General features: G+C 35.1%; 1 protein-coding gene across 2 annotated transcripts in view; it reads left to right on the forward strand.

Annotated features, from left to right (window-relative positions):
• The window catches only part of XPR1 (xenotropic and polytropic retrovirus receptor 1), a 195,906-nt gene that overhangs the window by 88,611 nt on the left and 79,545 nt on the right, over positions 1 to 27,750 (forward strand). For both annotated transcript variants that reach the window (XM_032637054.1, XM_032637044.1), the window contains exon 3: positions 24,565 to 24,666. In XM_032637054.1, coding sequence (XP_032492945.1) covers positions 24,565 to 24,666 — 102 coding nt within the window. The remainder of the gene's footprint in view (positions 1 to 24,564; positions 24,667 to 27,750) is intronic.

Here is a 27,750-nt window from a genome sequence, read left to right on the forward strand (position 1 = left end):
TTCTTTGAAGACTTTAGGAATTTCCCCATTGCTTGACCACACACCTTAGTTAAACAGCTAGATTGTGGTGAAGACGCTTGATTGACTATAATTTTAACCGAAGATTAACCAATTTTGATTTAACAGATCCCAGAGGAAGAATGCTCTTCCACATACTGCCTCTGAAATGTCTGATTGTGTAGGAAAATTGAACATTCAGTAATTACATTTTTTAGAAATATAACAATTTCCAAATCACAGATCTTCTGGCTTGTCACTGGATCATCATAGACAGTATCAATGTACTTTTAAAGAGTGCTCGAATATATAAAGATAAGGTTACTGATAATGATCTTAAATAGGCACAGTGAATCATAGAACTAAAAATTAGTTCTCCAATTTGCTATTGAAACATTAAGTTTTAGAAGTTGATAGGCGTACCACATAGAAAAGAAGTAGCAGGTATCTAAACGTTGCTTTTAATGATTTAAAAAACAAAAGTAGGAGTTAGTTTAGCTGTGCCTTACTTAGAAAGAATACTGTGGTTAGCAGCAGAATCTGAGTTTGAATCCAAACTCTGCTACTTAGTTGACTTTTGGCAGATCTCTTTGAACCTAACTTTGCTCTGTACAAAATAGTAATTGGAGTTCTGACAGTTCAAGATTGCTGTGTGCACAGGACCTAGCAAATTGTAGACACTGAAAAATTATAGTTGAATCTCTCCTGAAAAAAAAGTAGAACAAATAGAACATGTAAAGGTAATCAACTTTAAAGAGGCAGTACTGAAAATGTAGAACTGTCACTTCAGTTGTACTACTAATAAATAAGCTCAGAGGAAAACTAATTTTCTTCTTTATTTTGTAGTAACATAGTCTTCATTTCATCACATAATTTTATATCATTTGTATTGCTATCAATTTGATACATCTATAAAATCAACATAACCGTATTTTGGTTTAGAGAATGTAATGTCTTCTACTTTTAGTTTAGTTCTAGCTAGCACAGTCCTAAGTGTATGTTCATATGTGTGGTTAACAAATGGGTGAATATGTATTTGAAATTGCACTATTATTTCCTCAAATTGCACGTTATTTCCTCAACTTTTATTGTGGTTCCTGTAGTTCTCTTACTGTTTCCCACCACTGAAATCTGTCCTCAAATCTGTCTGCCACTCTTGCTTTAGAGCCTTTGTCTTTTCTATTCCCTTTGTTCTCACATCTTTGCAGGGTTAACTCCTTTTGTCATTCAGGTCTCAACTCGAATGCCACTTCTTCAGAAAGGTATTCTCTGACCATCCATTCTAAAGTCATTCTCCCTGCATGTGTTACACTATCATATTACTCAGTTTCATTTCCCTCATAACCATTATAGTATTCTGAAAGTATCTTTTTTAATTTAATTACTTATTTATCCTTTGTATAGAATATGAGTTCCATAAGAGCAGGGCCCTAGTATGTCTTACACTATGTCAGCGACCCCTTGTGGAAAAGTTAATATCATTTATTTTGACTATTAGTTTCTTTATGTCCAATATACTTGTTGTATTCCTGTTAATTGATAGGTCTGTAAGAGCTTGTTTTATATATTGTTCTCTCTTGTTTTGTATACGTTTGAAATTTTCTACAATATAAAGTGTTATAAAGCATATTTATATTACAGAAAAATACTTAATGTTATGGAACCCAATTTTGTCCTTTACTCTTCTCCTTTCTTATATTTTAAAATAACTTTGTAAGAGTAGGCTCTTCTCCTCCCTCAAAATTTTTCAGGGCTCTTTTTTCTTTAAAAAATCTTTTGTTTTCTCCTCCTCTCCCATACTCCTCATCTCCCCAATATTTTAGTCCAAAAGTCCAGTGCATGGTATTGGAGCCTGAATGGGATGAGGAGGACACCTGCATGGACAGGAGTGGATTGCTGTAGCTGTAGAATACTGGTTACACACAGGAGATTGATCAAATAAGTAAATATGTTGAAGGTAATAGGAGCCAGGTATCTAACTTATAGGGAAGGAAATTTCAGATATGGAGAAGAATAAAACTAGAATGAACCTTATGGTTTTGGGTTGGCATTGGAGATATTATGATGAACTCATGGTTTTCAGCATATATAGATAGACATGGTGGGTGGATGTGTATACATATATACCTTAGTTCTGTCTACTGAGAGGGCCTGGAAATCAACACCCCAATAACAGTGAGTACACTGAGCATCCAGATGTTAGTTTCTAAGTATAATTAGTTCTACTCTAACACTTGTTTTGAAATTATGCGTTTGTTCCAATGCAGTTAATATATTAGGGAACAGGTAGAAAATGAAGTGAATTTTGTGTTTATTTATGTGTGATTTTGCCTTAGGTGAACTCAGAATACTACACACAGCTGAACCAAGCTGTGTAGAGATACACAAGATGCACGCATGTGCACACCTCAAACATTTACCAGCTATCTCATTTTACCACTTGTGTTATCCACCACACCAGTCCACATCTGTTATAAACTTTCCCTAATTTCATACAGCTAGCCCTCTTCACCAGTTCACAATAATTCAAAAACTATAGCCCTTCAGACAACCACTTCCACGAGCAAATTTGAGATCTTTTTTTTCTAGGTAAAATGCTGCGTTTACTGCAGCATTTATGTATTTCTTAGCCATTTAACATATATAAAACTGTGATACTATCTTTATTAGGTTCCTGTTTTTTAAATGTGCCCTGATGAAGGTTTTGAGTTTTGTGCTCCTAATCCCACTTTACCCATCAGCCTTGTGGTTGTTACTGAACAACTTTGCATAGTGTAGTGATTTTGGGGAACTTGTATATCACCCTGCAGAAGTGACTGAACCTTTCTTCACTAAGACAAACCAGAATTCCTTGGAGAAGTGGTTGAATCCAAGGCTGGGAGAGAGAGTGTACAAGATGAGCCTAGAATACCCTGTTGTGCCAGAAAGTAAGGAAGTGCTTGAAGAATGATGGGGACATGTCAAAGTGACAGAGAAGCCTGGTCCAAGAGGCTTCCACTGGCCAAATCTAGGACATTTTAGGCGTCAAAGTGAATAACGATAGTAACGAATAGAGATCCATAAGTGCATACTGATATAAATTTTAGATTGAATACATTTGATTCTGATGAAGAATAGGATATTTACACGGTCTCAAACTACCTCTCTATAAAATACTTATTGATTACAAAGGGGGAAAATGAAAATAAATCAGTAAATTTAAATTTTGATTAGGAATAGGATATTAATGTAGTCTCAAAGTACATGCTTCACAAAATGCTTATTAATTACAAAGGGGAAAAAGAATTCATTTACAGTGGAGAAGCCTACCACTTAAGGCACCACCTTAAGTAATCAGTTAACATTACCCGTAATTGGACAAACCTAAGTTATGTGCCATCTGATCAAATGCAATAAGAAGAACACAGCATCAGTTCTGTGAGGTTCCTGCTGAAGATGCATAACATGAATCTAATCATGAGGAATCGCCAGATAAACCCAAATTGAGAGACATTTTATAAAATAACTGCGCGCAATCTTCTAAAGTGTAAAGGTCATTGAAGTCTGGGAAAGACTGAAGAGTTGTTTCAGATCAAAGGAATCTTAAGAGACATGGCAACTAAATGTAATTCTGGACTGGATCTTTGGAGAAACTTGAATAGGATCTGAGGATTAAATGATAGTATGTATCATTATTAACTTTCTGATTTTGTTGTTTACATTGTGGTTATGCAGGAAATGGTATTATTAGTAGAAATACATTCTAAATTATATGAGGATGATGTCATCATTTTGAAACTTATTCTCAGATGGTTCAGGGAAATAAATCATTTTTCTATTTGTTTGGTTTTTTTAAGTATATTCACAGAGTTGTATAGCCAGCACCATAGTCAATTTTGAAACATTTTCATCACTCCCCCCAAATCCCTGTACCATTAGCACTCACTCTTCCCTCCTCTTCATCTCTGTCAATCCTAGATAACACTAATCTGCTTTCTGTCTCTGGATTTGCCCGTTCTGGACATTTAATACAAATGCAGTCATACACTGTGTGGTCTTTTGTGACTAGCTTCTTTCACTTAGCAAAACGTTTTCCTACTTCATCGATGTTGTAGCATGTATCAGTACTTCATTCTTTTTAATTGCCAAATAATATTCTATCAGTTGATGGACATTTGGGTTGCTTCCACCTTTTGACCATTATAAATAATGCTGCTATGAACATTTGCATACAAATTTTTGCATGCCTTTAAGTTTTCAGTTCTCTTGCATATATGCCTAGATGTGGAATATTTCTGGGTCATAAGGTAACTCTATGTTTAAGCAGCTGTACCATTCTACATTCCCATCAGGAGCATATGAGGGTTCCAATTTCTCATATCCTTGCCGCTTGTTGTTTTCCAAATTTTTGATTATCGCCATCTTAGGGATGTGAAGTAGTATATGTCATTGTGGGTTTTTTTCTGTACAGGTCAGTGCTGATGGGAAGGATTGAAATTTAAATTAGCAAGAATGAGATAGTTTTGGTAAATCACATTACTTTTCTGATACACACAGTATATTATGATATCATGAAGGAAAGGAACACTGAACCTGGTGTGTAATAAACATGCACTAGTTGGGTATGTTTAGTTGTCAAATATAATTCTAAGTAGGAGATAAACTTTTGTGCTTCTGGTCCAGGTAATGAAATATACTTTCAAAAAAATTTTTTAAAGAAATTACACTCAGAAGTGAGTTGTAAAGTATTTCCAGCAGTTAAAAAAAAACTTTTTAGTGAAATTGTTATCTGAAAATAAGTGTGGTAAATAGGTTTACAGTGCTGGTGGCTTAAAACTAAGAACACATTTGCTCTGGAGGGAGGAAGTGATTTCAGGGGGAAAAATGTAAGTAAAAATTACCAGTAAGTTTTCATTTTGTATCCCCAAATTAACATGTTTATATCTTACACCTTTTATTTCTTATTTTGGGGTGAAGAAAAATGAAGGAATGAACAGTGGTCTACAAATTTATTGGCTACTTTTATTTCCTAATAGCCTTTAACAAAAGTTTTATTTGTAGCCCTGTTTAATATAGGTTTTATTTGTTATCAAATAAATTTGTCCCCTATACATGGTGGCCCAAGAGTCATGACGCTCTATATAGTTTCTAATAGTTTCTATGTTCTAAGGAAATTGTGTATATTATCTCCCTTAACATTTACAAACACAGGGCAGGTAATATTTTTATTCCCAGTTTAAAAATGGGGAAACAAGCCTAAAGAAATTAGGAAATTTGTACGTGGGCACAAGGCTAACAAGGGGCAGAGCTAGGGTTAGAGCCTAGGTCTTGAGCCCAAACTTTTAACTGCTACAATAACCTGTTTCTCAGTGTTCTTAATGAGGTGATGAATGTAAAAGCATTTTTTATCACAAGAAACTTAAAAAAATTTTTTTTCATCTAAACTGAGTGTGTAGAGGTTTGGCTTAAGACTCAGGTTTACCTATGAAGTTTTATTTAGTTTGAGTACTACATAAACACTAGAGATTGTACATTATGTTTTGTTCATACCTTTCTAGGAGGATCTCCTTCATTCATAGAAGATTCATAGGTCTGTTTCCGGATTCTATGTGCCAAAAATAAATGGTCAGAATTGATGTTTCTTTATGAAACCCTCAAGCCCTATAATTCTGTTATAACCTTCTTTTGGGGAATGCCACCTGAGTGTAGATTGGAAACATGACCAGGATTATATTTGTGCAGTTCCTTGTGACTCTGAGGACAAAAGATGAAGAGGATATTGCACAATTAAATCATAATCAGGTATTTCCCTCTGCAGGATTTATGCACATTACCCTTTAACAGAATTAAACAGAAAATATTAGATGTAAGTCTGAAGAGTATATAAACTTTGCTACAAGAATTAAAGGCTTCTCATTTCACTGAATATATTCCAGCCTATTAGACATTTCAGATTCCTTCCTTTAGTAACTAGGGCCATTTCTCAGTGTCCTTAAGGCTCTAAGCTGTTATTGTTCATAATGATTCTCAGAATATTGCCCAATAAAAGAACTTTATTTCCCTCTATGTGAATAAAAATTCTATGACTAAAGATTTCAGTAAGTTCAGAAAAAAGCAGTGCTTTTCACTGTCTAATATTCAGTAAGCTCAGTCAACTGCAGTCTACTTGGACTAATTTGTTCCAAGCATCCTGGAACAGGGACGAATTGCTGCTGTATTCTCTTCTCTTTACTTCAGAGATTTTAGCATTCTGAAGCAGTAAGTCTTAACTTTCTTTAAGGTAAATAAATCACTTTACATATTTTATGAAAAATGTAGATGTCTCCTGGAATCTCTAACATTTTACATCTAGTTTTAGAAGGAATTCTTTATAGTTTATCTGTGAACTTCTGGTTAAGAAGGCTAGTTTTAGGAGTGTCCTTGACTTTCTTTGTGTCTTTATTTTTATGTCTTGGGAACTCATTTTGAATATTGTTTGTCCCTTTCTAAAGGAGAATTCCCACCCTGTTGCTTCTTAGTAATATTGTATTATTTATATTTTAATACCAATTTTCCTTAATTTGATGCTTTCCAAATGTTAAACAAAAGGTCTCATTTTCTTATGAGTCAGTGAAGTACTAATGCATGTTCAGAATTTAACATGGAGGTTATAGAGTTAAAACACTGTACGCACAAAGCATGTCCTTCTGTTTTGCAGAGGAGCAAATCATTACTTTGAGGTTGACAAAGCAAAGGTAGGATTAATACCTCTTACTCTCAAATTAAGTGTAATCTTATTGGAATAATTATTCCAATATCTTTATTGGAATAATTATTATATAATAATAATTATCTCTCCTAGTACTTATTGAACAACAAGTATATGCTAACATCAGGCCCCTGGAAGAAATACGGCAGCCAAGACACAAAAGTGGCCTTGGCATAAGACACAAAAGAAAGCTAAAAGATGTTTAGATGAATTGAGTTTATAATAAATAAGTCACCTGAAGACAATTACTAAAGAGTTTACTCATTTGTTTTAATATCTAAATTGTATAATAAAGTTGCCTAAACTTTAGTGGTAGAAGTAGTAGTAATAGAAGTTAAGCTTATACTGTCTTGACTCCCCTAAACATGTGCTGTGATTCACCTGGTAACAGATATCCTAAATGTAGGTAGAAATTATTCATCTCCATGGATGTATGATATGTTCTACTTTAAGTGTAGAAATGATTATCAGTTGAGTTCTTTCATTGCAAGCAATTGAAGTTGAATGAATGAATAAAATGGGAATTTATTGAAAGCTGTTATGGTGGTGCATAGAATTGAAAGAACAGAATAGCTGGATCAACTAGAAAGAAAAAACAGGTCAGCTTTTGGTGCTTCCAGCACTAGGCTGTGGACTTTTAGAGCTTGTCTCTCAACTTATCTATGGTGAAGGACATCTATATCTGTTGGTTTTTTAATTCAGTATTCTTTCTTTTAAATAATTATTTTGGTTTTGAGCTTATTACTGTGTTTATATGTAAATACTGTTTAATTTAGATAGTTTATTACTTCATTAATCAGCTTCTCTCTACAGATGTCCTTGGGATAGCTTTTTGCTTCCGTGTTCAGTTCCTTCATGGATTTGTGTTTTCTCTTAGGTTTTTGGCTTCTGAGGATGTCTCTTACTTTCTTTCAGCTATGCATGTAAATAAATAGTTTTTAAATTTTATTCAGCATTTTTAGGTGTTCTGTACTGTGAAAGGTTCTCAGCATGTCTAATCTGCTTTGCTTCTAGAAATACATCTCAGTCTCTTCATCTGCACCTTCTTGTTAAAAGTTCATCAGACTATACTACTCCCCTACTTGTTATCTTTTATAGGTCTCACCTAGCCCTAGTCTTATCTGCTCCCTGCCTTTGCCTTCAGGTTTATTTTAGATTACTTTCACTTGGTGTGGTCCAGCAGTACTGGATATTTTTCTCAAGTCAGCCATACTCTCAACTCTTGCATATATACTATGACTTCTTCCTGCCCCACATCCTTTAGTTTCTTCTTTATATCTCATCTGAAGTGTCATTTCCTCAGAAACACTTGCTTGATCACTTTACACTGGCTTAGTGCCCGTTGTCATGCTCCCCTAGCATCCTGTGCTTTCCTTTTTATTACGTACTTTGCTCTTCTAATTACTTAATTAGTATCAGTTTTCTCTCAGAGTGTAGAGACTGTGTTAGCCTTCTTGATCACTATATTCCTAGTCAATAGCACATTGCCTGGTACATAGTAGATATTTTAAAAATATTTACTGTTTAATATATAACATTGATATTTAACACTTGTTATTGGACTGTCTTATTAATTAAATAGTATGGGGAATGCTATTACAATTAAATCATTCTCTTGACTAGGTTTAGTTTTTTATTTTTTAATTGGTTTGCCTTCAAACCCTAGACGTTTTGAATTAATCTTTTTTATTTTGAAATAATTTTAAACTTCCAGAAACATTGTAAGAAGAGTACAGAGAGTTCATGTATACCCTTCATCTAATTTTCCCTGATGTTGACAGCTTACTTAACCATAGTGCAATTATCAAAACCAGGAAATTAACAAGTTGGTACAATACTGTTGAATATACTACAGACCTTACTGGAATTCTACCAGATTTTCTCTTTGTGTCCTTTTCTGTACAAGAATCCAATTCAGGATCCCACATTACACTGAGTTGTTTGTCTGTTTAGTCTCCTTCAATCTGTAACATTTCTTTAGTCATGACTTTGACACTTTGATGAATACTGTACTTTGATGAGTTATGTTTTTTTTTACAATATCTCTAGGTTTACTTTTGTCAGATGTTTTTTCGTTAATAGGTTCAGATTATGCCTTTTTATCAAGAATACCACAGAAGTGATATGTCCTTCAACAGTACATGATGTTGATATGTCGTATTTTATTGGTGATATTAACGCTGATTACTTGCTTAAAGTGTCACCCAGTTTTTGCACTGTAAAGCTACTATTTCCCCCTTTGTATTGATAAATATCTTCCTGCTCCTCAAACTTTTGCCCACTGATCTTAGCGTCTGTGGGTGGGTCTTGCCTGCAACAGTTTAATACTGTGGTATTTGCCTGATGGTGAGTTTGTATTTTTCTCATTCCTTCTACCTTTATTAATTAAAATTCTTCTATAAGGGAGAGTTGCCCTTTCTCCCACATTTATTTACTTATTCAATTATTTATATCAATATGGACCTGTGGATATTTGTTTTATTCTATGAATTATCATTTATTCTATCATTTACTTTATTGCTTTGGTCATTGGGAACTTCTTCAGGATGGTTTCTGTGTCATTTTGACATCCTCCAATCCTTTTGTGAGAATTTCTTATTTTTTATCACAAGATATTCCAAGGTCATCTTGTATTTTCTGTGCTCCAGCCCTGGAATCAACCTCCTTTCCTAAGAGCCCTGACTCCTATTAATTGGGGAATGGTACTTAGAAGTCAAGATCTGAGTGCTGGGTGTTCTCATTGTCATTAGAGTATCGTTTTCCTATACTCTGACAGCAGATAGAGCCAGGAAGTGTGTGTGTGTGTGTGTGTGTGTGTGTGTGTGTGTGTGTTAACCCTTGCATATATACGTATCTATACTGCTATATCTATCTATCTATGTATATATTAACAACCATGAGTTCACACTGATATCTCTGATTCTACTCTAACCCATAAGGTTCATTGTAGCTTTTTCCCTTTTCTAGCCCCCTAAGACTTAGTTCCCTTATATCCTTTCTCCTATTCTGTGCCTGAAATTTACCTGATACCCCTTGTCCCAAGAGATATAGACTATTTACAGTCAATAATTTAATGTGTTAAATATGCTCATGAGATTGCAGCAATTCAGCCACATCTTTTAGGTTCCACTTTTAATTCTAGTTCTTTTGCTGTTTCCATTATAGCTGTTAGTTACTTCCTCCACTGAAGTCTTGAACGCCTCAAGTCATCCCTGAGGGTTGGAATCAACTTCTTCCAAATTCATGTTAATGTTGATATTTTGACCTCTTTCCATTAATCACGAAGAATGGTGAATCGTTTCCAGAAGGTTTTCAATTTACTTTGCCCGTATCCATCAAATGAATCACTATCTATAACAGCTGTAGCCTTACAAAATGTTATTTCTTAATACTAAGACCTGAAAGTCAAAATTACTCTTGATCCATGGGCTACAGAATGAATGTTGTGTCAGCAGGCATGAAAACAACATTGATCTCATGGCACATCTCCTTCAGAGCTCTTGGGTGCCCAGGTGCATTGTCAGTGAGCAGTAATATTTTGAAAGAAATCTTTTTTTTTTACTGAGCAATAGGTCTCAATAGTGGGCTTAAAATATTTAGTAAACTATGTTGTAAACAGATGTCCTGTCATCCAGGCTTTGGTTGTTCCATTTACAGAGCACAGGCAGAGTAGATTTAGCATAATTTTTAAGGGCCCTAGGATTTTTGAAATGGTGAATAATCATTGCTTCAACTTCAAGTATTCTGCTGCATTCACCCCTAATGAGAGAGTCCCCCCATCCCTTGAAGCTTTGAAGCCAGGCATTGACTCTCTAGCTGTGAAAGTCCTAGATGGCATCTTCTTCCAATAGAAGGTTGTTTCTTCATCTACACTGAAAATCTGTTGTATAGTATAGCCACTTTCATTCGTTATCTTAGCTAGATCTTCTGGATAACTTGCTGCAACTTCTACGTCAGCACTTGCTACTTCACCTTGTACTTTAATGTTATGGAGATGGCTTCTTTCCTTAAACCTCTTGAACCAAAACCTTTGCTAGCTTCAAACTTCTGCAGTTTCCTCACCCCTCAGCCTTCATAGAGTTGAAGAGACTTAGGGTCTTCCTCTGGAGTAGGCTTCGGCTTAAGGGAGGGTTGTGGCTGGTTTGACCTTCTTTCCAGACGAGTGAAACTTTCTCCATATCAGCAATAAGCTGTTTTGCTTTCTTATCATTCATGTGCTCGCTGGAGTAGTACTTTTCATTTCCTTCCAGAATTTTTCCTTTGCATTTACAGTTTGGCTAACTGGCACAAGAGGCCTAGCTTTCGGCCTTTCTTGGCTTTTGAAAAGCCTTCTTCACTAAACTTAATTATTTCTAGCTTTTAATTTAAAGTGAGATGTGTGACTCTTTCACCTGAGCACTTAGAGGCCATTGTAGGGTTATTAATTGGCATATTTTCAGCATGGTTGTGTCTCAGGGAATAGTACAGCCTGAGGAGAAGGAGAGAGACTGGGGAACAGCCAGTTGCTTGAGCAGTCAGAACACAAGCAACATTTTTTTTTTAATTTAATTTAATTTATTTTTTATACAGCAGGTTCTTATTAGTTATCCATTTTATACACATCAGTGTATACATGTGAATCCCAATCTCCCAGTTCATCCCACTACCCCACCCCCCGCCACTTTCCCTGCTTGGCGTCCATACGTTTGTTTTCTACATCTGTATCTCTGTTTCTGCCCTGCAAACCGTATACACAACATTTAATGGTAAAATTTGCTGTCTTATATGGGTGCAGTTCATAGTGCCCCAAAACAATTACAACAGTAACATCAAACATCACAGATCACCGTAACAAATATAATAATACTGAAAAAGTTTGAAATATTGTGAGAATTACCAAAATGTGACACAGAAACATGAAGTGAGCAAACGCTGTTGGAAAAATGGTACCAACAGACTTGCTCAATGCAAGGTTGCCACAAACTTTCAATTTGTAAAAATGAACTATCTGCAAAGTACGGTAAAGCTAAAATGAGGTATGCCTGTATTCTGCTGCTGTTGGATGGGATGTTCTGTAAGTCTGGTTTGACTTGTTCAAATCCAATGTTTCCTTCTTGATGTTCTGTCTGGATGACTTGTGCATTGTTGGAAGTGAGTTATTGAAGTACCCACTGTTATTGTATTGCTTTCTGTTTCTCCCTTAGATGTGGGGTCCAACCCCTTCTCTCCTCTGGGTGAAGCTGGGAATTGGAGTTGGGAGTTCCCTCCCCATTGTCTGGTGCTTGACCAGGGGTGGGGTTTATGGCGAGAGTGTGTCTCAGCCTTTCCTAACGATTTCAAGTGGGTGATGTGGGCATTTTCTCCTTCACTTGGTATGTGAGAGTCACTCAACTAGTTTCTGGATTTCTTTCAGAGGAAATTGCTCTGTGAGTAGCTATAGATTCAGTGTGTCTGTGGGAGGAGGTGAATTCAAGAGTTGCCTATGTTGCAGTCTTGGACTAGAACCCTCAATCTATGTTTTCTTTTAAGACAGATGCAGCTATAAAGTATGCTTTAGTTGTTTAGGTGGTAAATTTGTCTATATGTAATTAAGAGCCCAAACTGTGATTTTTGGATCAGAAATTAGGTAAGGATGTTTCTTTAATTGAATTGAATATGTTCTTTTCTCCTCAAGAAAATAGAAACTTTACCACCTTCCATTACCAAGCCTTCTATTTAAACATATAAAATCACTAAGCTTTTTAAAAAATTGATTTTAGTAGCCAGTTTATTTCCTTAATTTAATTGCTTTATATACTTTTCCTTTGTTATCTCATCTTAGTGTGATTCTGGAATGCATTTAAAAAATTTTTTCTATCAGTCATTGGAATAGTCTTTATCAGTGGCTATCTTTCTGTTCTGATTTGAAGAATACTAAACGGTCTCAGAATATAGAAGAGGACGGAAGCATATAAAATTCTGGCTTTGAGTTAATTGGAGCTAAGAATTTAATTTTTTTTAGTTGATATGTTGCTATGAAATCAATAAAATTTGGGAATATTAGGGAAGCTTTTCAACAAAGATGTAATTTACGGATCTTAAAAGATTAACAAAGAGTACAACATACTTGATTTTTCAATAATTTTTTGTTAGAAAGCTGTGTGGCCTAGCTTTTTATATCTGACTGGAATATTGATGTTATGTCATTATAAATGCATTCTATCTTTAGCTACCTGCCTGCCACTTCAGAGCGAAATGAGATAGCTACATAACTGTCGTTCTTTGAAAGCTTTATTCTTGGAATAAGTAACCAGAGTGGTTATAATTCTTATGGTTCCTTCTTGTATTCATCTTTGTAAAAAAAAAGAAGACTGAAAATTCAGTTAAACTAATACTTCTCAGGTAATCATCAATCATCAGATATCTTGTATTTGGTTTGTTTATAGTAAACCCAGTCTTAATAATATATATGACCTGTTCGTTGCTTTACAGAAGTGAAAAAACTATGATTAGTAATAATTCAGCTAAAGGTAGATTTAAACTACATAGATTTGATTAATAAAGTGGCTTTAAATAATGGCATATCCTTTCTAGTTATGTGAAATAATTAGGCTAAAGAATTAGCAAGTGGAAGTCATTCAGTAAAGAATAGATAATTCTCTTAAAAATATTATCTATATACAAATTAGCATTTTGTCATGTTGGTTAAATGAAGGAACAGTGCTGGAAAAAAGTTATTTTTTATTGTCTTTTAGGGGAATCCATTTCCAGATCTTCCATATATACTAATTCCTGAAATTGATTTGCCTAAGTAATTGCCAGGCAGTTGTCCAGGATTTCCCTTTCAAATGGTCTTTCTCTGATTTTATAAAAGAAAGGCTTGTTTATTATTAAATCTGAATAGCCTCTCTGGCCCCCAAACAAAGGAATAGTCTGAACTACTCAAATGGTGTAGATGTTGAGAAAGTGAGTGATTAACTGGGAAACAAATCTTTTTGAACTCAAATTGTTTTCATTGAAATTGAAGAATGACCTATTTGTTACCTTATATATTATTAAAACTAATTTTTAACAATAGATACCTATGCAGTTTTTGGAAAACACTTGGAAGGAGTTCAAAGAATTGACATTGCTACAACATACTTTTATTCCAGTCTACTTATTTATGTGAACAAGATTTCTCAGAACTTACATCTGTAAAATGAAGAATAAGGATAGCAATGCCTCTTAATTGTCTCACTCTACAATATTCTTAATATTCCAGCAAATAATGTAATATTCATCATTTTAGCAAATAATGTAATATTTATCTTTCTAGCAATTAAGTAACATTTATCAATGGATATGTGAACTAATTGGGAGAAAAAGCTTTATCCAATTAAAGATGAAATTTATTTGCAAATTGCCAATAGCATTTTACTTTTTATATCTAATGTTTACCAAGCTTATTACATGTTTATGTTGTATTGATGTAGTATGTTCTAATAATAGTAATAATAGCCCAATCCAGAAGAAATTTTAATATTTGAGCTTTATGGTTCAGAAAGTTTTTGTATTTAAATTTTCATTTATATACATTTAATGGCTAGGAACTATAATAAGATAATCAATAAATGACTTTCAAATCCAAAAATATATTAGGATAAATTTTGTAATCTAAATAGAATGGAAATACAAGTTCAAGAAGAAAACGAAATGATATAAAATTTCCAAATGTTAAAGAAGAGCTTATTTATGTTTTTGATAATGAATGGATGATAGTTATCATATTGCTATGGCATTTAAATTCCATTAGCTATATTTAAAACAATGTCATATTAATTTAAAATGCAAATAATTATAATGTGTCACAAATTTCATTGTTTATAACATTTAAATGTGTTCAAAATCTTTCGTCATAACTTTAAAATATTCAAGATAGTTTTTCAAAAAAGTTTTGCTTTACCACTGAATTATGCCCTTGTTGGAATTATTTATTGCTATTTCATATATTGGTGTTTTTTGACTAGCAGACATTAGGTAAGCATTCATTGGGGTTGATAAATAGTTCCAATTATATCAAAGCTAGTGCTAATGAGATTAATTTCATCTCAATTATATGTCACTAATGTGAATTAAAAGAATTTTTTGTTGTTGTTCTACCAGGACTATTTAAAGAGCACATTTAGTTAGATCTTATATGATGAAATGTCAAGGTAGCTCAGAAAATCTTGTTTAGGACCACTTCAGCTTAGTGGGATTCAGAATCATTTTGCAGAAATTAACAACTTTAATTGCAGAATATGAAATTTGGAACTTGAGGATGACTTAGAGATTTCCTCTTGAAATGCCCTCATTTGTCAAAGAGAAAACACAGAGCCAGAGAGTCACTTACTCAAGCTAATACAGGGAGTACGCAACAGAACCATATCCAATCTGTCAGTAAAACCTATAGATTTTATCTCCAGTATCTCTACTGAGTTTCTGTACTTCTTCTCAGGCTCCAGTGCCCTCACCCTTGTTCAGGCAATCATGATCTCTCATTTGATACCCACTGTACTAAATCTGATTAGTCTCCCCACATCACCTCATTTACAAACCATATCTGATCACAATTATTCCTCTGCTTAAAATCCTTCAAAGATGTCTCATTGGTCATAGGAAGAAGGCTAGTCCTTTGTTCTGCAAGGCCTGACTGATGAGGCCTCTGCTTGCCTGTCTAACCTTAACTGCCACTACTGTCCCCTTTGCTCCCTGGATTCCAGTCACACAGGCCTCTTCAGTTTCTCAAAAGTACCACGCTCGTTTCTTTTTACAGTATCATGTTATATGCTGTTCCTGCTGCTTGGAGTGCTTCTACTGCTCTAGCGAATGCTTACTTATCTGTCAGATTTCATCTCAAATGACACTTTCAGAGACTCCCACACTGCCCCCCCCCCCCAGTCCTTGCAGACTAGATTGGTCCCACTGCTGTTTTTTTCTCATCTTTACTTTTTTCTTCAAAACCCATACTACACTTTGTATATTTGTGTGAGTAGTTGATTAAAGTCTGTTTCCTTGGGTAGAGTGAGGGCAGAGTTTATGTGTATTTTGCTTATCATTATATCCCTAGCACCTGCCTCATTGCCTGGTACATGCAAGGAACTTAATGCTTGTTGAATGAATGATTCCCGATTAGTTCTATTTCTACTTCACCAATGATTTTAGAGTAACATTTTAGTGTTTGAAATTTTCTTTGCCATATGCTTTATATAACTTACCCATCTGTTGATGAAGTAGCATTTGGGAAAAAATAGAATTTCAAGTTATTTATTCCTAATTTGTAAATCACACTTTAAAAAAAAACTCAGAACACCTTTTTTTTTCTTAAAAGCATGAAACCAATAGTGCTAAATGTTCTTCCTATATTTGATGGAACCTAGTCACATGTTAATTTTTATTTATCAGCTGTCTTCATTTATGTGTAGTTTTTGAGAAACTAAGAAGCCATAGAAACTGTTGCATATGGAGTGTAATAAAAATGCAAAGAGATGGTGGTAATATTAAAGTTTGTGCCTCTCAACCACAGAATCATATTACTGGAAATTGTAATAGATATTCTTCACCCCCTTCCCCATCCTCCCCCAGCCATTCCCCCTCCACCCCCAAGAAGGATTGTGTTCTTGTAAATAACTTTAGAAACACAGTATACTACTTCTCCTTCTTGAAGAATAATAACAATGTTTGTTAGCATAGTAAAGCTTCTTTTGCCTTAAAGCAAAGTTTCTCACCTTTGTTGGCGGTGACATTTTGGGTTGGATAATTCTTTGTTGAGGAAAAGGGGAGAAAGAAGATGATATACTGAGTATTATAGGGTGTTTAGCAGCATCCATGGCCTCTATCCACTAGACTCCAGTAACACCCTCTCAGTTTTGACAACCAAAAATGCCTCCAGACATTGCCAGATGACCCCCAGGAGACAAAATCATCCCCAGTTGAGAACTACTACATTAAAGGGATCAGTTTAACTCTAGACTCATATTTCCAAGCTTATTTGAATTCCTTGAAATTCTTCTCCTTCGTCTCCTTCATCTATACCTAATATCCTGGGAAATGCTATTTTAAATTATCTTTTAGTAAAGCTTTTAGTAAAGCTAATTCTACCTTCTTCTTCTACGTTTTTAGACTCCCCCTTAAAACTCTTCAAAACTTTCCATTGCACTTTGAATAAAATTCAGACTCCTTAACATGGCCTTCCTGCATGTAAAGGCCTTTGCCTACTTCCCTAACCTTATTTCCTATCACATCATGCTGTCAATCCCATTGTGACCTGCTTTCAGGTCCTCAGGCACCCGAGTTTCTTTCCTAATGTGCTGTTCCTTCTGTTGGTAATCATTTTGCCCTTGCTCTTCCTTATCTTTTAGGTTCAGGTTTCAGATTAAATGTCATCTCCTATGGAGAGGTCTTTTCTGACCATCTCTTACCCTGCCAAAAAGGATAGTCATCCATCCCAACACCTACCTTCTATCTCAATACCCTGTTTGTTGCCTTCACAATACTTTACAGTTTGTAATTATTTGTTTATTTGTGTGGATTTTTTTTTCTGCCTTAGTCATTAGAATGCAAACTCTGTGAGGGCAGGAACCACATCTATCTTGTTCATCATTATATATTTAGCATTTAGCACAGAGCCTGTCATCTAACAGGCACAATAATTATTTGTTGAATAAATAAATAAATATGCTTTAATTTATCAGTGTGTTTCTTTTATAAGGTTAACCTTGGAGTTAAATTATTTTTATTGAGATATAATTTAGATGCCATAAAATTTCACCCTTCAAAAGTGTGTAATTTAGTGGTTTCTAATATATTCTAATACATTCACAAGTTTGCACAACCATCACCACTATCTAATTCCAAGGCATTTTCATCACTCCCCATCCCCCCTTCCCCCAGCCCCTGCCAACCACTAGTCTACTTTCTGTCTTTATGGATTTGCCTGTTCTGGACATACCATATAAGTGGAATTTTATAATATGTGGTCTTTAGTGTCTAGCTTCTTTTCCTTTGCATAATATTTTCAAGGTTCATCCATGCTGTAGCATGAAATACTGCTACATTCTATCTTATGGCTGAATAATATTTTTTTATATGGATATGCCATGTTTTGTGTATCCATTCATCAGTTGCTAGACACTTGGATTGTTTCCACTTTTTGGCTATTATGAATAATGCTGCCATGGGCATTCATGTATAAGTTTTTGTTTTCACTTCTCTTGGGTATATACCTAGAAGTGGAATTGCTGGATCATATGGTAGCTCTATATTTAATTTTATGAGGAACTCCCAGACTGTTTTCCCAAGTGCCTATACCATTTTACATTCCTACCAGCAGTATATGAGGGTTCCAATTTCTCTTCACCCTTGCCAACACTTAATATTGTCTTTTATTATAGCCATCCTACTGGGTATGAAGTGGCATTTTTGTTTTGATTTGCATTTCCCCAATGACTGATGATGTTGAAATGTGCTATTGGTCATTTGTATATCTTTTTTTGAGAAATGTCTATTCAGATCCTTTGCCCATTTTTTAATTGGGTTCTTTGTCTTTTAATTGTTGAGTTTTAAGAGTTCTTTATGTATTCTGGGTATTAGATTCTTATCTGACATATGGTTTGCACATATTTTCTCCCATTCTGTGGTTGTCTTTTCACTTTCTTGATAGTGCCCTTTTATACACAAAAGTTTTTAATTTTGATGAACTCCAATTTAATCAATATTTTCTTTTATCACTTATGCTTTAGGTGTTTTATCTAAGAAACCGTTGCCTCATCTAAGGACATGAAGATTTATGCCTGTTTTCCTTTGAGAGTTTTAATACTTTTCAATTTTATATTTAAATCTTTGATCCATTCAGACAGTTTTTGTATATGATGTGAGGTGGGGGTGCAACTTCATTCCTTTGTGTACAAATATTTAATTGTTGGAGTTTTGTCTTTTTAAACTTTAATAAAGAATCATAATTTTCTCAAAATTATTATGAAACAAATATGTTTCATTTTTACAGTTAAAAAAAGTAATGTATGGAGCACATACTATGTACCAGACATTATGTTGGGCATAGGATCTGTAAAGATAAAAAAGATAATTCTTACCTTCAGTCTCTCACAGATCTGGCAATTAAGAAACTTGAAAGTATTGATAGTAATAAAAATGTGAATGGAACGTATAAGATATTTGAAGAAGTTACTAGTGGTTTTAAAGAATTGGTTTTTGAGAGATTGCATGTGAAAATAAGATGACATGGTAAAAAATAAAAATATTCCTGAAAATTGCTGTAAAAAGCACTTGATGGTGGTTGCTATGCAGTAGGAATATTTTACCTTGATTAGTACTCATCCATAAATGCAAGGTAAAGACAAGACCACAACAGAAATGACAAAGAATCTCTCACTCATTCTCTCTCCCTCCTCTCTCTCTCTCTTTAGTATAACTGAATGAATTAATATTTATTTAACTAAGAGCAAAGGGTTCTTTACAGCAGTGCTCTCTGAGTCATTCTTTGCCAATTCTGTGTTTTTTCTCACCCCTTTGTCTTCCTTTTTTTTTCCTCTTGATGCTAATCTTATATTTGTTGATATATCTTGCTAAGCTTTGCACTTATATACAACAGCTTTCTTTGAACTGAGTTTAGTCTTTTGTGACTAATTATTGAGTTAATAGTTTTGTGACTAATTGACATTAGGACATGTTAGATTCGTTGTATTAGTCTGCACGGGCTACCATAACAGAATACCAAAGACTGGGGGCCTTAAACAACAGAAATTTATGTTCTTAAAGTTCTAGAGGCTTGAAATGCAAGATCAAGGTACCAGCTCTTCTGGTAAGGCCCTTCCTGGCTTGCAGAGGGCCTTTTCGCTGTTTCTCACATGGCCTTTACTCAGTGTGCACGTGCAGGGGAGAGAGGTGGGGAGAGAGGTGGGGAGGGAGGGAGAGGGACATCTCTGATGTCTCTTCCTCTTCTTATAAGGACAGGAGTCCTTTTGGAATAAAGCCCCACCATTATGACCTCTTTTAACCTTAATTACCTCCTCAGTGTCCTATCTCCATATCCAGTCATATTGGGATAATTTGCGTGGAGAGCACAATTCAGTTCATAACACCCATGTAACACATTGTAGTCACTTTGATATTCTTTATTTTACAATAAGAAAGTACAGGGCTTCCCTGGTGGCGCAGGGGTTGGGAGTCCGCCTGCCGGTGCAGGGGACGCGGGTTCGATCTCTGGTCTGGGAGGATCCCACGTGCCGCGGAGCTGCTGGGCCCGTGGGCCACAACTACTGGAGCCCACGCAACGAGAGCCCGTGCTCCGCAACGGGAGGGGCCGCCGCAGTGAGAGGCCTGCGTACCGCGGCGAGGAGTGGCCCCCGCTCTCCGCAACTAGAGAAAGACCGCAGGCAGCGGCGAAGACCCAATGCAGCCATAAATAAGTAAATAAATAATTTTAAAAAAAAAAAAAAAAAAAGAAAGTACAGTTAGTCTCTGTAAAACTTACATTGTTGCTGGAGGGGGTGAAAAAAAACCTTACATTATCTAGGCTCTCTACACCTATATTTCCTCACCTATACAACAAGAAACTTGGACGAGTTGATTTCTGAATGCTGAAATTCTCTGTTCCTTCAATTTAGCTACTGATTTCTAATATTATTCAGCAGATAGGTTTTAGGAAGCATCTTATAATAGAAATTCATGTTCTGTAAATCAGCATTCTACCAACTCATTACTGAAGTGAAAGTCTTAGTCATTCTATGTACCTCTAAATTCTGACATAGATATTTTTTTCAACAAGCTATGCTGGTTAGGTTTTTACTATATTCTTTTAAACTAGCTATGCTGGTTAGGTATAATTTAAAGAATTGAATGTGACATGTTTCTTTTCTCTTCCAGTTAATAATACCTTTTATTTATACAATAAAGTTTATCCTTCATAAATACATTTCATTGTAATGGATACAATAAATACAACATAATAAGTGTAGACAGTAAAATGTGAGAATCCCTCTCATACTTACTCCTCTTTCAAAGGAGTTAACCACAATTAACAGTTTAGTATGCATCCTTCTAATCTTCTTTCTATGAATGTACATATGAATATTAATTTATATTTTTTCATAAATGAGATCATACTGTATATATTCTGTTATTTAAATTTTTTCCTCAGCATTGTGTCTTGGGATTTTCATAAATACCAAGATATATGCATATCATATTTAAAATGGCTGCATGGTGTTATATAATGTTATTGTAATTTATGTAACTGTTCCCCTTTTGTTGGATATCACTTTGTTTTCTTTATCACTATTAAAAGTAATGTGCAGGGCTTCCCTGGTGGCGCTGTGGTTGAGAGTCCGCCTGCCGATGCAGGGGACACAGGTTCATGCCCCGGTCTGGGAAGATCCCACATGCCGTGGAGCGGCTGGGCCCGTGAGCCATGGCCGCTGAGCCTGCGTGTCCGGAGCCAGTGCTCCGCAACGGGAGAGGCCACAACTGTGAGAGGCCCGCATACCGAAAAAAAAAAAAAAAAAAAAAAAAGTAATGTGCAGAGATTCCTTTAGAATATACTTCCTACATGTGGGATTAAACACATTGAAAATTTTGATAGTTACTGTCTTCCTAAAAGGCTTTACAGATTTACATTCCACCAACAGTGAGTGATAGTGTTCATTTACTTTCACCACTGCCAAAATAATACCACTATTTTAAAATTGCTTCCAATCCGATGGTTGAAAAATGATATTTCATTGTTTTAAAGTTGCATTTATCTGATATCTGGAATGTTGAACATCCTTTCACTTGTACGCTGTATATTTTTCCATAAATTGCTCTAGTTTACCCATTTTTCTTATGGAGTATCTTTTTAATATTGATTTGTAGGAGTTTTGTAAAATATATTTTGCATGTGAATTCTTTATTTTAAATGTTGCAGGTATGTTTTCCCTGTCTGTTGTTCATCTTTTAACTTTGCTTGTGGTATCTTTTGATATGGAGATTTTTCATTTTGTGAGAATGTCAGTCATTCTCTTTATCCTCTCTGTTTTGTGTACTGTGTAGGAAGCTTCTTCATGTAGAGTTATTTAATTTTTTGTAGTATTTTATGTTTCTTTAACTCCATTTGGAGTTTATTTAAGTGGGTAGCCAATTCACCCAACCTTACTTGCTATGTAGTCCATTCTTACTGATTTGATACCATTTTATCTCAATCTAAATTTCTGTGTTATGCCGATCTATTTCTGGACTCTCTATTCTCTTCTTTTTGTTGTGTTTTCCTAATTTCTTTACCAATAGTATACTTCTAATTACAGTAGATTACTGTGTCTTTTGAAATCTGAGATGACAAGAACATTTTCCTTCATTTAATTTATTTTACACAGCTATTCTTGCTACTTTTATCTATAGTTTTTTTCCTCTTCTCTCTCTGTTTGCTATTACTTCTTAGTGTTGCTGTAATCTTACTCTACCCTCTTCTGATTTGTGGCTATTAAGTTATATGTGAACTAGAAAACTAGATAACAGACTGCTGGTATTTTAGATAAAATAGTCTCTAGATCGAGGAAATGAAGAATTCATATGACATTGATTCGTGGGTAGAATGTTCATGCTTTAATACATAAAATTTATTGCACGTGTTTTAGTTTCTCAGAGGCTTAGATTTTTTTTGTTGTTTCTAGGTTCTTAGTAATATTTTGAATAGTTGATGTTGCTGAATATGCAACATCATATAGAAACATTCATATATGTTAAAATTATTTTTTTAATTGAAGTATATAGTTAATTTACAATACTGTGTTACTCTCAGGTATACAGCAAAGTAATTTAGTTATACATGCGTATATTCTTTTTCAGATTCTTTTCCATTATAGGTTATTACAAGATATCGAATATAGTTCCCTGTGCTATACAGTAAATCTTTGTTGTTTATCTATTTTATATATAGTAGTGTGTATCTGTTAAGCCCATACTCCTAATTTATTCCTCCCCTGCAAAATTATTTTTTAAACAGAAACTACATTTAAATCACTTTGAGGGACAACTTTCTTTATTTCCATCATTTTATGGTAATGAAAGTTGTCTGTTAATAGGGAAACAAAGTAAATATGACCAAGCCCACTTTTTGCTTTGGGGTTTTCTTCTCTAACAATACAATAGAGAACAAAATTAAAATTAAAAAAAAAAAGAGTAGGTAAAGTAGAGTAAGATTTACTCTTATTCTATATCAACTAGAACCAGATGTATTATAAGAGCAGCATCTGGAGAATTTCCTGGCTGTCCAGTTGTTAGGACTCCATGCTTTCTCTGTGGGGGCCCGAGTTCAATCCCTGGTCTGGGAACGAAGATCCTGCAAGCCACACAGCGTGGTCCCCCAGCCCCACCCTGCCACCAAAAAACAAGAGCAGCATATGTTACCATGGAGCATCTTTAACTCAAGGTCAGCTTTAAAAAAAGCTTTGACCTGCTTTATGGTTTGGAAAAATAATTCTCACTGGCCTTGGGCAATTATAGCCTTTATTGTACCTAAATTGCTAAGCTTACATGAGGTACTTAAAGTAGCTGTCCCTTCTTTACTGCACAATCAGTAGAATCCTGCATTAGCTGTTCAGTTCTAAAGCATAAGAAATAGAGAAGTAGTAGTGCTATTTTTTTTACATTTTTATATTCAAATTAAATGAATAGATTCAACATGCTTTTTTAAACTTCGTTTTAAGCTTTTGTTTTCTTTAAAATATCTCTGGTACTATGAGTTTGTGTGTATATGTGTTACTTATTACTTAGAGAAATACTGTTTCTCTTATTACTGGACAGGTGAATTATTTAAGGGTTTCCAGGATTGCACTAAGATTTGGAGCATCTGAGGGTTGTAAAAGAACCTGTACTTTTTGTAGACATTTCAAGCTTAGAGTGCCCCAGAGATCCAGAAATAGGGTAGTTCTAAATTATGATTAGCATCTGGAGTCTAGTCAGAGCTTACTTGGGCAAGAAACATACCCGTTTTAGGCTTGGGGTTCCTGAAGCTATATGTATCTATACTACGAGATTCAGTAAATCAATATGCTATATGACAGCTCACAAAGTGGATCCTGCCTGCAAAGACATATATTGATTGGCCCACACAGTGTTTTTAAAATACCTAGATTTATGGCTTCTGACTGAAAAATTGGAAGATCTGACAACCTGAGCAGCAACTAGCTAGATGGACTTGTGCTCTCCGCTTCACCAGAATCCATACCACTACTTATCCTGAATGTGTCAGTTGCCATTTGTCACCATACTTGTACAATTACCCACTTACTTAACTCATTTATGTTCCTACCCAGCAACTGAAGGTTTGGAATATCTAATTTATAACTATCAGTCTACATCTCTTTCTCTGTGTCTGGTGCAGCTAAGGTAAAAATGAGTAGATAGCAATTTAATATAGTTAGAACAATCAACTCATTTTTTCCAGAAACACATTACATATTCATGTCTTCATTATCTGTTGCATTTTGTGAATGCAGTACTTAATCCTGAGATACTTTATTTACTCTCTGCTGAATCCTACTCACTTCACCTCCCAGCACCTAGTCTCCCTTGATCACCTCTGCAGTAGCATCTTCTGAAGTCTTCTGAACACATATTTTGTCCACCACTATAAGTTTATTATAGTAGAGATTTAGAAAACTTCATTCAATTAAAAAATAACTGTGTGCCTGTGAAGAGGCCTTTGATTAGCCTTTTCTTAATATAGTTCACAGTTCATTTTTTTCAAAGAAATACATATATTGACATTCGAAGACTAAGAAAGTAGTAATTTAAATTTTTATTTCCATAGTTTTCCTAGTTGGCCTTTGGACACTAAATTTTAATATTGTTTTCCTTGCTTTCAGTTACAGATGAGGACACAGTAAAGAGGTATTTTGCCAAGTTTGAAGAAAAATTTTTCCAAACCTGTGAAAAAGAACTTGCCAAAATCAACACATTTTATTCAGGTAAGTAGTTGTTTGGTACAATATATAAGAGACAATTTCTGCTGCTAAGGAAGTAGGAACTCTACCATGTCATTGTTGAAACTTCTGATCATTTTTAAATTGGGGCTTTTCTTACTATATTGCAATTAAAGGATATTTTCTTTAGCTGAGGTAGGAATGCATCTGGTACTTCACTGTTTGAGCCTTATATGGTCATTGCCTAGTTCTCTTGCAGTTGCAAGGATTTCAGGACCTCATTATGACTCAATATCTTGAGCTTCACTGTGGCCCAGTCCAAAGCATTAATGAGTCAGAAACTTGGTTTTATCATTTCTCTCAGAGCTGAATGACACAGTTGCAGCTTATTAATTATGTCACTTTTATGCCTTTCCGTTGTGTGGAACACTCATATCTGTCTCTCTAGGGTATGGTCTCCAGAGTAGCATCTACAAGATGCTCTTGAGAAGAAAAGAAAATATTAGAAGAAAATATTAGAACTTCTGTTTATTTATGTCTGACCCTTTAAATTGTTGTTTTTTATATATGTTTACTCCCCTACTCCTTTAACATCTGTTTTTTCATTTCATAGAACTCACATTTTTTGACTACCTCATTCTGTTCCATTTGACCAGGCCCCTCCCAGAATTACGTTCATTTCCATCAGTCCTTGAGCTTTTAATCCCTTTACCCTCATTGCCTTGTGTTGATTGCCTCTGCCTGGCAAAACTCCAACCGTGGACCAGTCCAGCCTTTTACCTTCTTCATGCCTACCCCCAGGCTGCTTAGGACAGCCGGGGGAAAAAAAATCACAGCAGAACAAATTTGAACCACTGTAAATTCATTGTTGCATTCTTAACTATGTTCTCAAAGCTGCCTGTGGATCCTGATCAGTGCCCTTTTTCATATTTCAAAGTGCTTTTCTAAACCCTATGCCATTCTCTTGAATTCTCTGACCCAAGCATCTTCCCCATCATGTTCATTATACCTGCTACTTTACAAATAAATATAAAGGCCTTCAATTCCTGTTGGTGTGTAATACTTATGCAGATCTGTGTCACTCCCCTACCACCAAATACCTATAGATATTCTTACCCTTATTTATTTTCCTCCAATATTTGTAGAAAAGATATACCTCTTCAGTCTATGGCAAATTCTATAACTACTGACTGAATTTCAGCTCCTGCTGACTTTGTTCCAGAAATTATTTCCTCTAAGAAAATAACTTTCCTCTAACTTCCCTTTTCAATGGATTAGTTTCCTTAGCAAGTCACTCCCTTTAAACAGAAAATAAATAAATAAAAAAGGAAGCAAGGACTTCCCTGGTGGTGCAGTGGTTAAGAATCCGCTTGCCAGTGCAGGGGGACGTGGGTTCGAGCCCTGGTCCAGGGAGATCCCACGTGACGCGGAGCAGCTAAGCCCGTGCGCCGCAACTGCTGAGCCTGCACTCTAGAGCCCGCAAGCCACAACTGCTGAGCCCGCATGCCACAACTACCGAAGCCTGCGCACCTAGAGCCTGTGCTCCGCAACAAGAGAAGTCACCGCAGTGAAGAGTAACCCCCACTCGCCACAACTAGAGAAAGCCCACGCGCAGCACCAAAGACCCAACATGGCCAAAAATAAATAAATTAATTAATTTAAAAAAAATAAATGGGATCACCTCATCTTGAAAAAAAGGGAAGCAGATACCTTAACTCTGTGTTCTCCTTCTCATCTTTCATTTATGGCTGGATTTCTTCCTAGGCAGAGGAAGTAGTTTATGCAAAGGCACAGAACTGTGAAAGGGCATAGCATGTATGCACGTCCTTTTCACTATGTTACAAGCACCTAGAAGGCAGAGACAAAACAGAAATATTATTTGAAACCATGCAAATGCATAGATTTTCAGCAAGGGAAAAATGTACAGAAGGAATTAACAGTGTTCAAGGACAAAAATAATTTCGACAATTAGGAGGTAAGAGGATAAAGAGGAACCAGCAATGTAGACAGAGGAGAGGGCAGCCATATAATGTAGAATGAGGAAGAGGAGACTAAAAGAGGAAGGCATTTGCAGTGGAAAGAGTATTTCGACTGAGAAAAGTCTATTGGGTATGATCTAAGGTTGTAAATGAGAAATATAAAGGTCAAGTTTATTAGCATTTTTCTTTTACTATGATTGTTCTGGGAAGGATCTCTGAACCCAACTCTAATTGGATAAATTAGATTACAAAAAGTAGATAAAGCTTCTTGATTTACAAAGAAAAATATCTGCTCGTAACAATAGATACATACTTTATATATTTTGAGTTAACAGTAAAAAATACATACAAATTATGACCTCATTACACAGACAGATGTGTGTTTTCTGTTTGCATGCATCTGTGTATGTGTGTATGTGCAATATATTTGATTAAAAATATTTTCTCATGAAACAATACTTATTCTTACTACTTATAATATATTCTGTATTCTCTAATTGTTTCTATTTGATTTTTTAAATGCTGATGTATGATACACTAAATTGCTTTCATGATCTCATATTGAGTTACAACCCTCAGTTTGCAAAATGGTATTTTAGACTTGGTTACTTTTCAAAGATAATTTTAGGCTTTCTACTATTAAAAATTTGGGGGCTATGATTTAATGACTTCCTTTCTCTGCGCTTATTGGCAGAGCCATTAGGGCATGTCTCTTGATGTCATCAAGGAGTAGGTACAAATTGGTAGTCTTCAGACTGACTTTTTGCCAGGTCAGGACATGATGGGTAATCTGAAGACATGATTGACAGAAGTAGAATTGGTGCTTGTCCTAGATTATGTCATTTTTCTCCTTATTTAGCCACTTTCTCCATGGCAGATTGTCTTGTATACTACAATCCTCAGATACTAGGGCACATGAAGAACTATAAATAATATAGGGGTGAGTTCATCTTATAAACCCTACCTCCACCCAGTTACATCTCACAAATTATTTAATGGTCAGTTAAAAATGGTTATTTTTTAGGTGAGATATAGTATTGACTGAAACCTTGAAGTACCCCCTGCCCAAATGCTATAAAAGCTAAACCAACAAAACAGAATGAATACTACTAAAATATGGATGTATTTATTTTCATAAAAGTCTATTACC

Source organism: Phocoena sinus, chromosome 1, assembly GCF_008692025.1.
Source record: "Phocoena sinus isolate mPhoSin1 chromosome 1, mPhoSin1.pri, whole genome shotgun sequence".
Lineage (NCBI taxonomy): Eukaryota > Metazoa > Chordata > Mammalia > Artiodactyla > Phocoenidae > Phocoena > Phocoena sinus.